General features: G+C 46.6%; 1 protein-coding gene across 3 annotated transcripts in view; it reads left to right on the top strand.

The window, feature by feature from the left end:
- LOC144125241 (uncharacterized) overlaps positions 1–16,919 on the top strand; it is a 59,086-nt gene that overhangs the window by 32,072 nt on the left and 10,095 nt on the right. Inside the window, exons 13-19 of one of the 3 annotated variants that reach the window (XM_077658463.1) lie at positions 705–1,777; positions 6,206–6,272; positions 6,875–6,974; positions 10,546–10,741; positions 11,490–11,627; positions 14,474–14,568; positions 16,398–16,486. In XM_077658463.1, the coding sequence (XP_077514589.1) occupies positions 705–1,777; positions 6,206–6,272; positions 6,875–6,974; positions 10,546–10,741; positions 11,490–11,627; positions 14,474–14,568; positions 16,398–16,486 (1,758 nt within the window). Of the gene's footprint in view, positions 1–704; positions 1,778–6,205; positions 6,273–6,874; positions 6,975–10,542; positions 10,742–11,489; positions 11,628–14,473; positions 14,569–16,397; positions 16,487–16,919 lie in introns of all 3 variants that reach the window. The other 2 variants (XM_077658462.1, XM_077658464.1) reach the window with 2 other exon arrangements.

The raw sequence follows: 16,919 nt of genomic DNA, 5'->3' as shown, positions 1-16,919 counted from the left end.
GAGATGGGCATTGAATAAAAAACTGATTACTGAAAGCAAGAAAAAATACTTATAAAAGTGAACAAAAAGCAAGCAGAAAGGGTCCATTCAAAGCAGCAACAACAGATTGTGATGGTAGGGGTGGGGGTCATCTTTTTCACATATTGAGGGCTGAAGGGATTTCCTGAGGCAAAAAAGTTTGAGAACCCCTGCTCTAGACTACGATATCATTTCACTTTTCATGACTGGCTCTAACGGTTTCTGGGCCTTGCTGTGTGGCAGCTGTGATTCTATTGCTGCTTCAAGATGTAGAAAGATAAAAGTGTAACTTTCACTAGGTTTTTATGGAGGAAAAACGGTAAGGCGCCTGTGTGCTGTGCAATGTCAGTGCACGTTAAAGATCCCCAGGTGGTCGAAATTATTCCGGAGCCCTCCACTACGGCACCTCTCTCTTCCTTTCTTCTTTCACTCCCTCCTTTACCCTTCCGTTACGGCGCGGTTGAGGTGTCCAACGATATATGAGACAGATACTGTGCCATTTCCTTTCCCCCCAAAACCAATTATTATTATTATTATTATTAATTTTAACTAGAGAGAGAGCTAGCAGTGACACTCGAGTTGCAGAGCACATCCTGGAAACTTTTGGGGCAACTTGCAAAGTGGCCTGCACCTTTTTCACAATGACGGTAGTGCCTGTTTCAAAGTATGTGTGTGGCTACATCCAGGTCGCCATCTCCCGCCCTGGCCGGCCTGCCACCACGCAGCCGCATGGACATGGAGATGCACCGCATAGACTACCCCCCGCACTCGCCACGCTCACGAAATCAGGACAGCCGGGGCAAGTCGGACCTGAGGGGCCCCGATGGGCGACGCGGTGATCCCTACCTCCGTGGTGCCGACCCCAGGGGCGATCCCAGGGGAGACCCCAGGGGAGGGGACCTGAGGCGAGACCCCCGGGGGGGAGACTCGCGGGGAGACCTCAGAGGCGACCTGAGGGGCGACTCTAGGGGCGACCTGCGGGGAGGCGACCCCTACCGCCGGGGGCTTGACCCTCGAGGTGACCCGGGCAAGCAAGACCTTCGTGGCGGCGAATACCATGGCCGGGGTGACTACCACGGACGAGGAGGCGACCTCAAGCCAGACTACCACGGCAGGGGTGACCCCTACTCTAGAGGTGGTGATGGTCGGGGGCCACCGGACCCCTACGGCCGCTCGTCCGACTACCGCGACGGTCGCGACCCACACTCGCGTATGGACTTGCGTGGCAAGGACCTGCCCCCGCCGCCGCGCATGGACCGGGGCGACCTTCCGGGCTACGACCCGCGCTCTGACGACTATGGACGCCTGGCTGAAGACTATTACGCACGCATGGATCGCCGAGGTGGAGACTTCTACGCGGATGGCTACGGGCCCCACCGCTCGGAGATGAGGGACCGCGGTGGGCGAGACCTTCGGCGATCGGAGCACGTGAGCCGCATGGATGCCAGGGGAGGAGGAGAGCCGCGGGGTCGCTTGGAGCCCGGTGGAAGGGGCGAGCCCCGCCGTAACGACTCGCGGGGTCGCGATGAGCGTGGCTACGGGCCGTCTCGCCTTGAGCCGTCCGGCTCTCGTGGCCGGATGGATCCGCGGGACGACGGGCCGAAGATGGGTGGCCGGGGCGACCTATACGAGCGCGGGGAACCACTGTACAGGGGAGAACCTGGCCACCGAGGAGAGCCGAGGGGCTCGGATTCCAGGGGGGATCCCGGGAGGAGAGGAGGTGACTACAAGGGCCGTGGGGCCGCTCCTTCCAGGATTGGTAAGTGGACCTCGTGCCATGGTTTTTCTCCTGAGTTTGCACACTTTGAATAGCTGGCGGCGTCCTGGCCAACACCCGTGCATATCTAACTCTGGGGCTTCGGATGCTGCGAGTCTAGAACCGGTTAATTTGGACAGGCTCCAAAATGGAGGCCTTCTTGAGGCATGGCAGGGCACTGCAAGTAATCGACCAAATAGGCTTCCTCAAACTTGAGTCACACAGTGCAGTGTCGCCCGCGTAGCAGCCAGTGTTGCGACGATAGGTGGGCCCCGTACCTGAAAATAGTCCTGCTTCATAGTTTCGATTTTGCTTTTCTGAGGTTCGCACTAGCCTGCGATAACAGTGGCTGTTGGTCACACTATGGTCCAGCGAACCGAGCCTAGCTGTGTACCATTCTGGACGCTGATTGCGTGTCGCTGGTTATTTTTTTAAGGCGAAAGCCTTTGATGGCTCATACTGTCGTCCGTTCACTGAGGGTGTCAGACATTTAATTCAGGAACTAAAAAAGCTAGCAGAAAAAGAATTTTTGCTTCAGATAGAGGAGGAAAAAATGAGCCTAGAAGCCAAGCTTGATGATTGTAGAGTTGTTTGTTAATTAATTATAGGCAAAAATGTTGAAATAGAATTAAAATAACGTGGACGTCGATATAGCCATGGTAACGGTGTGACGTCACATCCGCCGGAAGTTGTCACGGCATAGTGAAAATTGTCACAGAATGGTCGTGGATTTGTGTCAAATTAGATGGAAAAATGTGTAGTTAAGCGTAATTATTACTTAAGATCCCCTAAAGATGTATAATTTGGGTATCGATATAGCCACGGGAACGGTGTGACATCACATCCACCGAAAGTTGTCACAGCGTAGTGAAAATTGTCACAGAATGGTCGGCTTTCGCCTCTCAACACTTCAGTTGCCAAAGTGTCTGGTAATTTTTTATGGGGTGAGCCGTTATAGGGAGCCCACTTCGAGCTGGTGCGTGGATGAGGTCCGTCCAAGGCCATTGATCGAAGTGGTCAGGAGAGAAGATGAGAGAACGAAAAGAGCGTAGATTCAGGCCTTGAGGTTTCAGAACTACCGTCTCGGACGAGGTTCATGCTAGGAGGGCCGTGCTGGAGCAAGAGCGTAGAAAGCGTCAACGCAAAGCATCTGCTTACGCCAATTGTTTAACTAGGCTGTTGCCTAGTTTAGCCTTTCTTTTTTTTTTCTCTTGTCCTCCGCCATCAGTGCATGTTTCCCTCGCTTCTGTCTCTGTGATTCTTCCATTCTTGCTGTACGCAGAAACTGCATGCTTGCCATGTTCCGTTCGCTGTGTGGGGAAACCTTATTCGGGGGGGAGCTGCTGTAAAGGATGCTGCGATGGCCCTTACCACATTGGAGCAGTTCTGCTTTGACATTCCCGACAATATGCACACTGTAAAACGTTGACGGAACTGTGGTAAACAGTGGTTGCTGCACAGTTCACACTCAAAAGGAAGCATCCAGTGAACTTTCTTTTTGAAAAACGGGGCATACGTGACGATTTGGTGCAGAATAAAGCAGAGAGAGAAGAAAATAATTGACTGCCACTGTAACTAGCTACTTATACTAAGTCACCACTTTGAGTGCTGTCACTCATTTAGTTGCCGTGGGTCAGTTAATGAAAATAGGAAAAACCTGGGACAATAGTAATGCTATGCTTCCATTTCATTGCACTGCTCTCTGTGTCATCGACCTCTTCACCCATACTGGCTTTTTACATACTTTTTCTGCTCTTTGCTGTTTTGATTGTTTTTTTTACTTTTGCATACCATCTACCAACAGGAGTTAGCACAAAGTGTGAACGTAGACTTTACTCAACAAATGAAATGCAAACAAGAAAACTGAAACGCACACAAAAAGTGAACATATTAGCTGTAGGAGAGGACGTACAAGCAAGGTTTATTAACACTTCTAAAGGAGAATCTTCACTCCTTCGTAGTGAAATTAACCTATGCTATTATTGAACTTACCCCAGCTAAGATCTTCTCATTTTCTTGTTTACGTTTCAAGTTATTTCAATCATGTTTCATTTGCTGAGTAGTAGAACCCCTTAACTCTTAACTTAATCTTAACTCCTTTCTGGCTGATAATAACATTATATGTCACGTGTGCAACATGACTCCCAAGAGGACATGTCCACTGTGACGCACTTAATTATGACAGTTAATGAATTTGCAGTTGTACTCTATAAATCAGGGCAGGTGGATGTGCTTATTTTACTTTTGCAAAGCATTTGATACGGTTTCATACAGTAAACTCGTTTGTAAACTTGAGATTATTGGCATCCCTGCTTACCTTGTTAATTGGATAAATGCTTACCTAAATCACAGGACTCAGTAGGCAGAGATTAATGGCTGCAAATCTAAGTTATGTCAGGTGTGCCCCAAAGGAGCGTCTTATGGCCTCTGCTTTTTCTAATTTATGGTAGTGATCTGCCAGCTGCTATTTCCAAGAATGTCTGTCAGGCTGTTTGCAGATGACTGCTTTCTGTATAGGACCTTAAATGAAAGGAATGATCACTGTACCTAACAAAGCTGTTCATAAATGGTGTGTTAAATGGGATATGTAATTGAACCTAGATAAAACTGTGTTTTTGAGAATATCGTTTAAAAAACATTTTAGTTCCTTCTCATAGAGCCTGTGAAATCATTCCATTGCAGAGGTAGCACATCATAAATATTTAGGTGTCATCTTAACAAACCATTCAACATGCAGAGGGCCCATATTTCTGACGTTTGTTCGTTCGCATTTTCCAAGCACAGTGTCCAAGTTGGAAGCTTAGAGGTGCTCCAAATAAGCTTAAACTTCTTGGATACACAACATTTGTTATACCAAATTATAATGCACTTTGGTCTTACGGGATCACTTCATAAAGAAAGAGATTTACCAACTTGATATCGTCCAGAGGAAAGCGATTACGTGTATTTATAACAAGCACAGGAGGCCAGATTCACCTACAACACTAATGTAAACCAACAAAATCCCACCACATAAAGTGTGCAGATAAATTTCCCGTTTGTTTCTGCATAACCTTTTAACACATATACTAAGCATACCTCATCCTGAAATTCTCAAACAGTTATCGAGATGAATGCTTCAGTGTGGTAGCCATTTGCTTGAACCAGTTTTTGCAAGTAAAGGCATTGAAGCATTGTTTTTTCCCACGGGCCGTTCCGACTGGAGCTGTCTTCGAGGGGCCATTTTGTAGTCCTCTAGTTTTGGTAAAGCTTTTGAAAAGCATTTGTTTGAAAAGCGAGTGAGTCAGTATTGTACCTTTTTGTTTGTATTATTGATTGCAACCTCATGAACTGTCTTTTCTTGTGCCATTCTTTGTTTATTTAATTTCTAAAGCCCCCCTCCTACGTGGGCTATAAATGTTGGCCTGCAGTATTTTTTAATAAAAGAATAAATAAATACCTTTTTATCAGCGGATAAGAGTGAAGGTAGCCATGTCTGCTTGAGGATCCTTGAAGTATAGTTAAGGAACTAATGCTTCACTAGCGCATCTTGAGAATGAAGTCTTTTTGTAGCCTTGCTTCTCAAAATAGAAAGAATACGTCAGGTGATGCATTTGACGCTGTCGGCACTGATGACCTTGTTTGACCCGCATGTGGAAGAGTGCGTGACCTTTAGTGTGCTTGCAAAAACAGCAAATGTTTTGTAAGCTTGTGAGTATGAATGCGAAAGTCTTCCATCTCTGTTGGCAACCACCACAACTTGAAATAGCCGCGAAGAGTTGTTTCGACTATAACTGTGAGCCTGTTTCCTTTTTGGGTCAAACAGTGCGAACACAGACAAGCACAAGAGACAAGAAACAGACGAACACAGCGCTGTGCTCATCTGTTTCTTTGTCTCTTGTACATGTCTGTGTTCGCGCTGTTCGATACAGATGCTTAACCAACTAGCCCGCAAAAAGTCCTGTCTCCTTGTCCCTTCTGTCACTGAGTGTGCAGAAGCGCAACATATATGTCATCATTTTGCCAAACAGCGAACATAGAAAGAAAGGTGACTGACTGGGCCAAAGGCACCGACATTGTCACTTCCCAATTTTCCCCATTTTTCATGTGCTAACGGCTGAGCGAGTGCTGTCGGCCCAAAGTAAGACTCTTAGTAGCCTCAAAATCTGTGGCACACTTCTCTTTTTGAGTATCAAATATACACGATACATTAAAAATGTATTGTCAAAGCAATACTTCAATACTTTCATTTTTGGCGAGAAATACCTATTACTGAAACACAAAATGTGTCCAAAGATAATGTCGAAGATACATGTGTATTTTTGATACTGCCTGTGCTTGCCATGACGAAAACTTCAATTTCACGGCTGAGCGCTCGTATACTATGACCTTTGTATTGATAACCTTGTCCATCTGTGACAGGTACTGGATTGCACTTGTCGCCTTTTTCAGACGACTCTGGTCCAAGCCGGTATAGCAGAAGAGACGTGGACCCTCTTCTTGACTCGAGAGACTCGAGGTAATGAAATGTAGACTTATCAGAAAGTGGAAGAAAAATGGGGGGATGTGTTTTATGATCAAAGATGTTCGAACTTCAATGCAAAACTGCTTAGTTTAGCTTCCGGCCTAAAGTGGCAGTAGCCAAGACCTTTTGAGACACACTGCATGAGGGCCTGGATGGGCACCTTGAAATTTTCAGTGTGCATGCTGCTGAGAACTGTATGAATATTAGGTGTGCTTTCTTGGGATGTCAAACTACAGCGGTGTTGTGCAAGCAAAAACATTTTGTTTTCTACGGGATGAGAGCTAACTGGCATTAGTTTGTTACTTAAGTTAGTGTCATCACGTTGCATGTGCGTGACAGCATCTGTGGGAAAGACTGAACGTTGCATTTTATAGTATCCAAGCTATATTATGCTCAGTTTGAATAAGGGTACAAATACATGAGAAGTGGTTTCGTGTGTAAGTGTGCTTTTCAGCTGCGAGTCCCAAAAATTTACTTTTACTACTCTTAGTAGAGCTTAAATGCTTAGAACCATTGTTTTCAAGTCTCTTGAGGCCTACAACCAAGGTGTACAAATCTCAAAGATCTAATGCCAAGGCGGGATTTTGCCATTGCAGGTCAGGTCCCAGCCGGGATGGGCGCGGGGGTGGACGGTCACGTTCCGTTTCGCCCAATCGCGGTTACGAGCGCAAGAGGCTGTCGGCTAGGAGTGCCAAGGTAAGTGGGCTTTTTTTTTTTTTCTTTTTCTCATCAGAAGTGTGTAAATATCAACTTTTTTGCTTCGAAGCGAACATGAATAATAAAATTTGGTTACGAACTGACTGAAATAGTTTCAAATAATTTTGAATATCAGCACAGGTAGCTAAAAACTAAAGACAAATTCTTTTCCACAGAACTGCTATGAAAAGGAACAGATGTACTATTGTAAATGAATGTTGTTTTCATTCATCATCAGCATAATTCAAAATGAATATATCTGTTTAAATAGTATGTCCAAGCCTCAGGAAAGCCACTTGGTCAGTTTTCTAGTGGAAAACGCCAACGGTTAGCTTTTAATGCGCATAAACTAACTTTCATACAAATGTGTCAAAATGGTTGCACACTAAATGGAAATACCGGGATGTTTCAGATAAACACCCAAGAGATTGCGAATTCACTTTGTTTCAAAGATGCATAGAACTCTAGAAATTCAGGAAAAAAAAAGTTGGTACACTCAAACCTAGCTATAACGAACTAATGGATATAATGATATAATGGATATAATAAAGGAATAGCCATTGAAGCTCCCCTAGAAGCCCATGTATTTGATATCTCATTTCTGCAAAGTAAAATTTTCCCACAGCGAGATATAACGAACCTTCATTGAACACTACTGGTCATTTTACGCTGAGTATGTCCATTTGTAATGGCGCCCAACAATTCCGTACCGATTCGATACGGCAAACTGCAGTTCTCCCATTCCCTGATGTGTAATGCACATCGAAAGCAAACTAAACGCCGGTGATGTTGTCCTCGGTATACACAGTTGGCAGGTAAGCTCACTGGCACGGGACAGTTGCTGCTAAGGTAGCACACCGCTATAACCTCGTGATAGGAGGTTTGACTGTATATTGTATTTTGTACAAAACGTAGCCTGATTAACCCTTGCGTATTGGTTTCTCTGGACTGCAAACACCGTGATGGGCCGAAGCAGAGTCTCAAACCTAAGGCGCAAAAACGAAACCACGCCTTTAGGTGCCCCAGCACGTGGGCTGCACAGTATGCACTCATCATTGGCGATTTTCATGAAATAGTCACGAACTAGTCTATGAAGAATCGCCACGAGTAAAACCCAGTCGCTTGTTCACTTGCATGAGAGGCTCGCCAGCATATTCAGGCACTGCTGTCAAAGTTTAGCTTTAAATTATGTTCTAGGAGCACTGTTTGCATACTAACAGGATTGAATAGCAGCTAAGTATCATTTTGCGAGCTTTGCCATGCCAGCAGTACAGAGAGCACATGGGAACAGGAGTGGAATGATTGCAGGATCATGAAAGTGCAGATCTTATCAGGCACCCAGCTTATATTTCTAAAAAGATTATTTGCCTCGTCTGGAAGCGTTTGTGTAAATAGGAGGCACTATTTGTTAAGAAACATCACTGGGCCCGCATGACTAAGCGACAAATTTCAAGTGCACAGAGTTTTGTGCGTGCCTGTCTCTAATTGTTTGGCCATATTATTATGGCATACATGTAGTGTAGTATGGTACTTTGTTACCTGAGGAGAACACAGGGAGGAGTTAATGTGATTTCATTAAAATTTCGTTTCCCTTTAATTCTTTTTGCATCTCGATCACCCCATGTCCTCGCTGTCACTGGAATCAGACACGCAGATGGGCAAATGACAAGGATCAAATAGAATCGGACAAAAAGAATTGTATCATAGCGGCTATACATTCATTACATGCCTTCCATCCACCGCTTACAGCAAACAAAGTACAAGGCCTAGTTCATTGCTCCACGAAGACAGTGTCACGGAAAACGGCAATCTGCTTGTTCTTGCTATTGCATTTCGTTAAAACTAGGAATCTGTTGTCATATTTAACATAGTACATGGTTAATAAAATTTACCGGCATGAGTAAACACAGGATGGTGCTGCTTTATTAATTACAACTGAAGTGACCATGAATGGCAAACTACCTTCTAAATCGCCCATTGTACAAGAGTCTTCATCGTCGGTATCATTGATAATAAAATTGCTCCAAAGCACATGTCGACCACCTACTTGCTGTTTTTAAATGTTTTTTTTTAACACAAGGTTGCACCATCGACAAAGAAACGCGAGTTTATCGTGAATTTTTAGAACGAACACAATTTTACCTAGACTGACTTGGGAAGGAGTCTTCCATAGCGCTGCCTTATTGGTCGACGTGCCCCCTCTAGGTTGTGAAAATTGCACAGGCTGGCTTCGAGGTTGATCTTTGTCATTCGGTTTTTTTTTTCTCTGTGGCCTAAAACACAGTTTCTACTTAAATGCTCTCTCTGTGTGTGTGCATGCATGCGTTCATGTGAAGGAAGCCAACAGCCACCAAAACGAAGGTGTATAGGGGAATATATATTTTTTTAATTTGTGATGTTGAACGAGCTCCTCATTATCCCTTCCCTTGTCTGCTAAATATATGTGCATGCGTGCGCGTGCCACCTCAGTGTATGTCAAAGTGATCAAAAATGAGTAAATGCGGCCAGTCGAGGTTCACACCCAGTCGCGGAATAGAACACAGTGACGTGCCATGCGATGCTGCAGGTTGCATCACAACCCGTGAGCGAGCAGTGGCGGCTCTCGATGGCCGTGCACACACATTTTCTGTATGCTGGCAGTTGATTATGTGTGAAGAGTGAGCAGGTGAATTGATATGACAAGTTCAAGATACTGCTTTTGGATATGTTGCAATGTTTAATTGCAAATTCAAATGAACAGGAAATTTTGTAATTTCTAAACGCTTAGGAGGTTCAGAAGGTGGCAATGCAGTGCAAATAGAGTCGAGTAGCAAACACCATTGGCTACATATTCGGAATTTACAATATTACCGCAGCCCCGCTTTTCATAATTTTGTGAGTCACTTAGCCACAGGCTCTTTCCATCAACCTTCCACACAGACCATAATGGTTTACCTTATTGAAGGGCTTGTATGTCCAACCGATGCTGTTGTCAATTCTAAAACGGCAAGCTCACCTTCTTGAGGTCTGCTTTTTTTTTTTTTGTGAGCAGCATAGATAAATTGAAAACGGGTCATATAGTAATACATGCCCTCATGCATATCAACAATTAATGTTTGTGGCACATCATAGAGCAATGGGTGTAAATTATTGTGGTGAGTGGATTAGGCTTTGAGGAACTTGAGTTTACGATTGTTTCCTTGGCTTAGCTTAATGTTCGCTTCAGGCTGAGGGATTGTTGCCGTGAGTGTATTCCACTTGACAAGTGGCCGATAACCTAAGGAGTACAGTTGATTTCTTTTAATTGAAATTCACTCGACATAAACGAAGTTTATTTGTTCCGTCTATTTATTCGTATCACTGTGTTTACCTGTGTGGCATTATTTTAGGCAGGTGTAATGGTGGTAAGGCAGCAATTGGGGCTAGTTGTTAATGAGGTAGTGTAATTGGGCTTGTGTAACGGAGGGCTATTCATTTCTCTTCTTACCCTCAGTTTTGTACCATATCAGCCAGCGGTGAAGTGCGTGCAGTAGCCTGCTCTGAGGCAGGTGTGCCCAAGTGTTGTGCCTTTGCAACTGCCTCTGATTAGCAGGAGGTCTCCAAGCGCGGCGAGGGTGATGGCAAGCCGGAAGTGGATGAGATCAGGGAAGGCTCGGGCGGCAGCCGGGGTTCATCCCCTCGGCACGCCCGCGAGAAGGCTCCGGCCGCCAAGACCAGCCGCAGCAGCAGCCAGGAGGATGAGGCTCCCGAGAGACCCGACCAGTCACCTGACACCAGCATGCCTGAAGGTGGGGCGCTCTCGGTTAGGCTGCAAGGCTCGCCCCCCACAGGACAGTGCATGCTTGCATATGCTTTGTGCTGGGCTCGTTCAGGGTGGCTGTGGTGGCTTCCGCTGCATGTCTGCTGCACTTTGGCACGTGGGAGACGTGCTGACCAGAGAAGACCGGGCACAGCATCTCTAGCATGCATGTTGCGGCTGAGTCACATGGTTGCCCAGGCACACCAAAGATCCTTAAGGGACAGATGAATTAACCACATCCATGTACATACTGTCGGGAGAAAGGGGGTGCATATCACGTGTTCTTGCATGGCTCGCTGCTCTTGCGATGCGTTTTCACCTAGTGGGGGTTCTATGAATCCAAATGAGGAGCTGACATGCATCTCCTGGATAAGAATGGTCTCCTCTTTGTGTGCAATGCCAGGAACTGGCATAGCAGTGCAGGAGAATAAAGACCAACATGGTGCACGCCACTTTCGCTCCCGACAGTATACATGTGTATGAAGCATACAGCATAAGGCGGATTGGATCCATTAGTTTGTGCGCTTTCTACACAATAGTACTAGTTGCACCACTGAAACTCAGAAAACATGGCCTGCCCTCAAGTGCACATCATGTGTTTAAATCGTGCTATGCTTTCTGCTGCTGCTGTGCTGAATGCAGTCAGATGAGTGATTTGGAGCAAGGACTCCTCCCCCACCCCACCCTGTTCCCCTCTTAGTCACCCCCTGTGTCACTGTGGTGTGTGCTGCACGCAGCGGCAGTCCCTAAGGTGGAGGTGGCATCCCCCGTGAGCGAGGACAGTGGCGGGGAGTCTCCCACCAAGGCAGAGATCTCTGACAGCAGCAAGCACATGGTGCTCGTCGAGGAGTGCAAGTCTGAGGACGACAATGAGGGTGTGTGTCTGCCTGCGGATGCCACTTGTCATGTCTGCCCTTTCATCCACGCAGTCCATTGCACAGTTATCCTTCTGCGGATTACATTAGAAATGGGCACTTTTTCAATCCGAGCAGTATGCACTGTTCAATTGCGACAAGGTCTAGTGCTAAGGGCCATCGACGATGCAGTTTTTAAGTCATAATTGGCATGCCTAGGGCCCCCGGCATATTTGTAAAGAACTGCAGTGTGGTTGGATCGGTCATTCTGTACAAACAGTGACTGTAAATCAAGCCAGCCATTCTGGTGGGAATTTGTGTAGTTATGACTCTTAAAGGGACACTGAGGAGAAATTGAAGTTGGCTTGTATCGATAGAATACCAGCTCCTGATCACAAAAACGCCACTCTTACTGAAAACAAAGCTCTTGTAAGGTAGAAAGTAGTAAGAACCAAAATACAGGTATTGCCGCCACAGGCCAATCTTGCAAGTACAAGCGTGATGACGTCATAGGACAAGAGACGCCACCTTGGAGGAATTTTCCTTCCTACATGGAAGCCACAAATCTCTGAGGCTGACAAAGGAAGGTTGCGTGGTTCAGTATTGAAGTAAGTTTTGTTTTAAAACTGATAGCGCACTTTTATCACACAAGGAAGACAGACAAAAGACAACCTGAATGTTGGAAGCACCGAAAACCGATGCTTGGCGGCGCCACAGGCGGCCAGGAGAATTTCGATTTGTTATGGCGCTTCGCGTCTATGAGCTTTGCGTGCCCTGTGGTTTTGTTTTTGGCGTGCCTTGATTTACAAGCGCCGAACAGCAGAGGAACTCCAAGTGTCACTTCAGTGCTAGTTAACCTTTGAAGGAGCCTGTTAAGGCTGGTCAGATGATCGCCACGGTCGACGAAAAACTACAATGGCACGATGGTCGGTGATCGTACAAGGCAGTTCGCAGTATAAAGAGCACTTGTGTCTTCATACATTCGCCCGGCGAAACATTCCTGACTGTGCCAGTGAACTTCAAACTACTTAAAGGAAATCGTTTATTAGGGACGGGAGACAAGGTACAAGGAAGTTAAGAAAAATTGCTGATGGCCTAGCTCTGTTAGGTCAGGATATACGTAGCGAAAGCGCTGAGACTTCTGCATTGGAAGAGTGCATTCGGTAGATGCGCCTTTATTCATGGTTGAAGCTTTAGCCGTCGTGGCAGAGTGATAGTGTCTCCGCCTCAAATGCCAAAGGCCCTGGTTTGATTCTGAGCCTCGGCAGAGGTTTTTTTTTTTATTCAGTGAGTGTGCGGGGGGTTTCAATGGCTCCCATAGATACTGCCACTGAATGCGTTGGTTAGCGGTTAAGCACAGGCTCTGTTAAGGCGCGTTTATACTCCGGCGTAACGCACGCGCGCTGTACGGCGACATGACGTCGGTTAAAGCGAGACCCTCTATACTCCAACTGCACTTGACCGTCGACGCACTCGGCGGCTTCGGCGCACTCTTGACCGCACTGGCGGAGACTTGGAGCATGTTTCTATTTCGCGCCGAGTGCGCCAGCCGCCGCCGGCCCAGCCAGACTGGTTCAGCTCCGCGGCGAGGTGCGCGTTGTGACGTCATTCATTAGCTTCGGCAGTTGGGCGGAGCTGTTCTTTTCGAGCTCTCAGAATTTAATCCATTCACAGTACACATCTGGAGGTACATGCAAGTGGGTGAGAGAGCCCGATCCAGTGGACCCCGTACCTCCGGAAACGCGCGGAACCCGTTGAAGCGTCGTGCGTCGGCTTTACTTTCAAGCTGCCAACTTTAAAAGTGAGTGCCCTGGAGCACCCATCCGTTTTTTGTGGCAAAAACAAGAAAGTAAATAAATAATGTGGCCCTTGCAACCGTGGGAGACCTCGACGCCGCCTGCTGCACTGTGCAACAGCGTTGTTCAAGGAATCACAATCCATTGGCCCCAAAGCCCCGGCCAGCCTCCGATGGGCGCGACGCGCCGACCTTGTCCTCGCCCCTCGCGACTTCCCGCACTGGGGTTAAGATATTTAATTAGCAATGGCTGCTCACTGAGGAAGGGGTAAACGACCCACTGGCGCCTAACCTAACCGTGCTCCCTCAAAAGCATCGCACGCTCTGTGGGGCTGAGGTTGCTGAAATGCAGGCTGGAGTTTTTGCGAGAACTTCGTCGTCGGGTTCAGGTACGGGATCCATCGTAACGCTGGCAAGACGCCGGTGCAAACGTAAACGAAGCGACGGTAGCGACTTCCGATAGATGCCTTTAACGTGCGGTGGCGGAGCTTTCATTTCGGCTGCTGCTAGACCGCACCGCTAGCTTCCAGAAATCACGGAGTCTGCGTTTACGTCAACGTTTCACGTCACTGCGTCCTATGACGTCATAAGAGTGCCCCGAGTTTGAATGGGAGTGGCGGGAAAAACTTTTTCAACTTCGAATCAAAATTTCTTTGAAATAAATGCATTTTTCGCTCCCGGACAAGCGGCAACAAAGCCATGAAATGCCGAACTATCAGATTTTGCTAGCAAAAAAAATTTGATAAGAGTTCTCCTCACTGTCCCTTTAAAACAATTTTTTGTCAATGTTTAGTTGCCATGAAATTATTGTAAATAAAAAGGTTTCTTACTGTCTATTGTGGACAAAGCTGACATTGTGGGACTACTTCTGGGCATTTAGGTGCAGTGTATGTGAACTTCTTAGTGAGTTCCCTCTCTAACGACCTTGTCTATTACAAAGAATGTGACAAAAAAAAATCTGTCTTTGTCCTTCCCTTTTCTTCGAATGCAGAGTAACAGTTGACTTTGTTCTTGGCATCCTCATTCATTATTTCTCATGCTTGGCACTCACTTGCTCCCCCCCCTCCATCAGAGGGCCAGGAAGTGAAGTCCGGTGGTGCTGCCGATACATACAGCGACTGGAGCGATGACGATGATGACATTCTGATCAGGGGCGACCAGCAAGGGGTGAGCATTGCTGCATTGTCACATTACTGAACGCTGTCGGGTTTGTCTCATTTATGGTGCTGAAAACAGTGAGACAAAAGCCAGGCATCATGCTGCCAACTGCACAGCTGGCATTCAGGTGCACTGACTCACTATGCCTTGGAGCACAGGTGCAGTGTGGACCACCTTAATCTTATTAGTCATGGGGCTTTCTGTCACTACTGTGTATGCCCTTCCTGGCATAAAGTCTCTGTTCATTGCAGTGTATGGTGAATGTGTTTTCTGATGTATGCATACCGTCCATGTCTGCAGCTCAAACCCAATTGGGACCGAAAATGTGTTCGAATTGCTGAGTTTCTAATTAAAGGTAGCCTTTTTAATACACTTGTTGTCGATGGGACTCAAGTGAGTTGGAATTAAGCAAGTTAAAATTAACGAGATTTCACTGTGTAAGCTACTCTTGTTATGCCTGTAACTCTATATGTATACCATCTTGGCCAAAGGTAACCAAGCGAGAGTGTTTTTATCTAAGCTGTGCAGTGGAGCACTTGTGGTACCCCTCAAGCTCTAGACTTATATAAACTAAGAAGAGCTCTTATCCTCACCTTTGTAGACCTTTTGGTTTTCAAGGGTGCCGTAAAGGCTCCACTATATGGTTGAGAAGCAAACATCGTTGCCTGGTTACTTTTGACAAAGACTGTACAACTGTATGATTTGTAGCAAGACAGACTCAGTAACCCGGTTTAGTTGCACAGTGCCACCAGTAGAATGAGTGATGCCAGAGTATGTATGTGAACCAGACAGAGAAACAAAGAAGCTGTCTGGGCGTATTATGTGCCTGCTGTCTGGTTCTAGCTTTACAGTGAGGCAGCAGTGCTTGATTTAACAAAAATGCTGGTTGCAAGAGAAATACCAGAGCCCTCCAGTACAGCACTTCTTTCCTCCTCTCTTCTCTTATCCCTCCTTTATCCTTTCCCTTAAGGTGTGGTTCAGGTGTCCACTGATATGTGAGACAGATGCTGCGCCACTTCCTTTCTCCAAAAGCAATTTCAAATCAAGTTCAAGCTTGATGCTGAAATGCTGGATGCCAGCTCAGCTATGAGCGTGCATCATGCATCCAGTCTGTGGAACTGGCTCGGCAAGCTAGAGGCTTTCTTTGCCTGGCATGCTTGAAGGAGTGGCGGTCAAGGCTAAGGGGGTTATGTCAAAGTGCTCTGAATACAGATTGTTGGCCATGGTGTTCATTAGTGATGTTTGGCTTGCTGTGTGACACGAGAAGTGATGCATGCATGATCTGATGGTGGTGATCTGGGGTGGAGCGCATATGGCAGGTTCTCCCGGATAATGAATGGCTGTTTACCAATATTCCTCAAGAGAAAAGTATACAACAGCTTTGTCTTACTGGTACTCACCCATGGGGCAGAAACCTGGAGGCTAACGAAAAGGTTTCAGCTTAAGTTAAGGACAACGCAGTGAGCTACGGAAAGAAAAATGATACGTGTAACGCTGAGACCGGAAGCAGGCAGAGCGGGTGAGGGAACAAACACGTGTTAATGACATCCTAGTCGAAATTAAGAGGAAGAAATGGGCTTGGGCAAAGCATGTAATGCGAAGGCAAGATAATTACTAGTCCTTGAGCGTAACGGAGTGGATTCTATGAGAAGGCAAGCATAGCAGGGGGTGGCAGAAGGTTAGGTGGGCGAATGAGATTAAGTTTGCAGTGATAGGGTGGTCACAGCGGGCAAAGGAGGGGGTTAATTGGAGAGACATGGTAGAGGCCTTTGCCCTGTAGTGGGCATAGTCAGGCTAATGATAATGTTGATGATGATTGAATATCCTGCTTCTACCAGGACTTTTGCAAAAAGGAGGCATCGTCAGACACTCACACTGACGCTGCTAGCCAGGACGACAAGCCAGAAGAGGCGAACGATCCTAACCTGTAAGTGGAACATAAAGAAGTGCTGTTGATGCTTGTGTTAAGAGTTGTCAAACTTGTGCTGCTTTAAGGACCTGGCCTTAAAGGTCTAGGCGTGCACTGGGAATTCGTACACTGCATCCCTTTTCTTTTTTTTCGAGCTGTGGCCTGCTGCATTACTGTACTGATTTCCAACATGGATGGCTTACACAGAGTTTGAAGCTTTGGTTGAGGATTCTCTGTTGTTCTCAACTGGTGGCCTGTATATGGTGAATGACATTTTCAGAAGCGCTGAAACACCGAGGACGCAGAGGGAACAGACAGGGACGAGCGCTCGTCCCTGTCTGTTCCCTCTGCGTCCTCTGTGTTTTAGCGCTTCTGAAAATGTCAAATCTGCACCAACTAGCCCGATCCGCTACCATGGTGAATGAATCGCACTCGGACTAACTATGGCACC

This window comes from Amblyomma americanum, chromosome 3 (assembly GCF_052857255.1).
Source record: "Amblyomma americanum isolate KBUSLIRL-KWMA chromosome 3, ASM5285725v1, whole genome shotgun sequence".
Lineage (NCBI taxonomy): Eukaryota > Metazoa > Arthropoda > Arachnida > Ixodida > Ixodidae > Amblyomma > Amblyomma americanum.
This window is presented reverse-complemented; position numbering and strand designations above follow the sequence as displayed.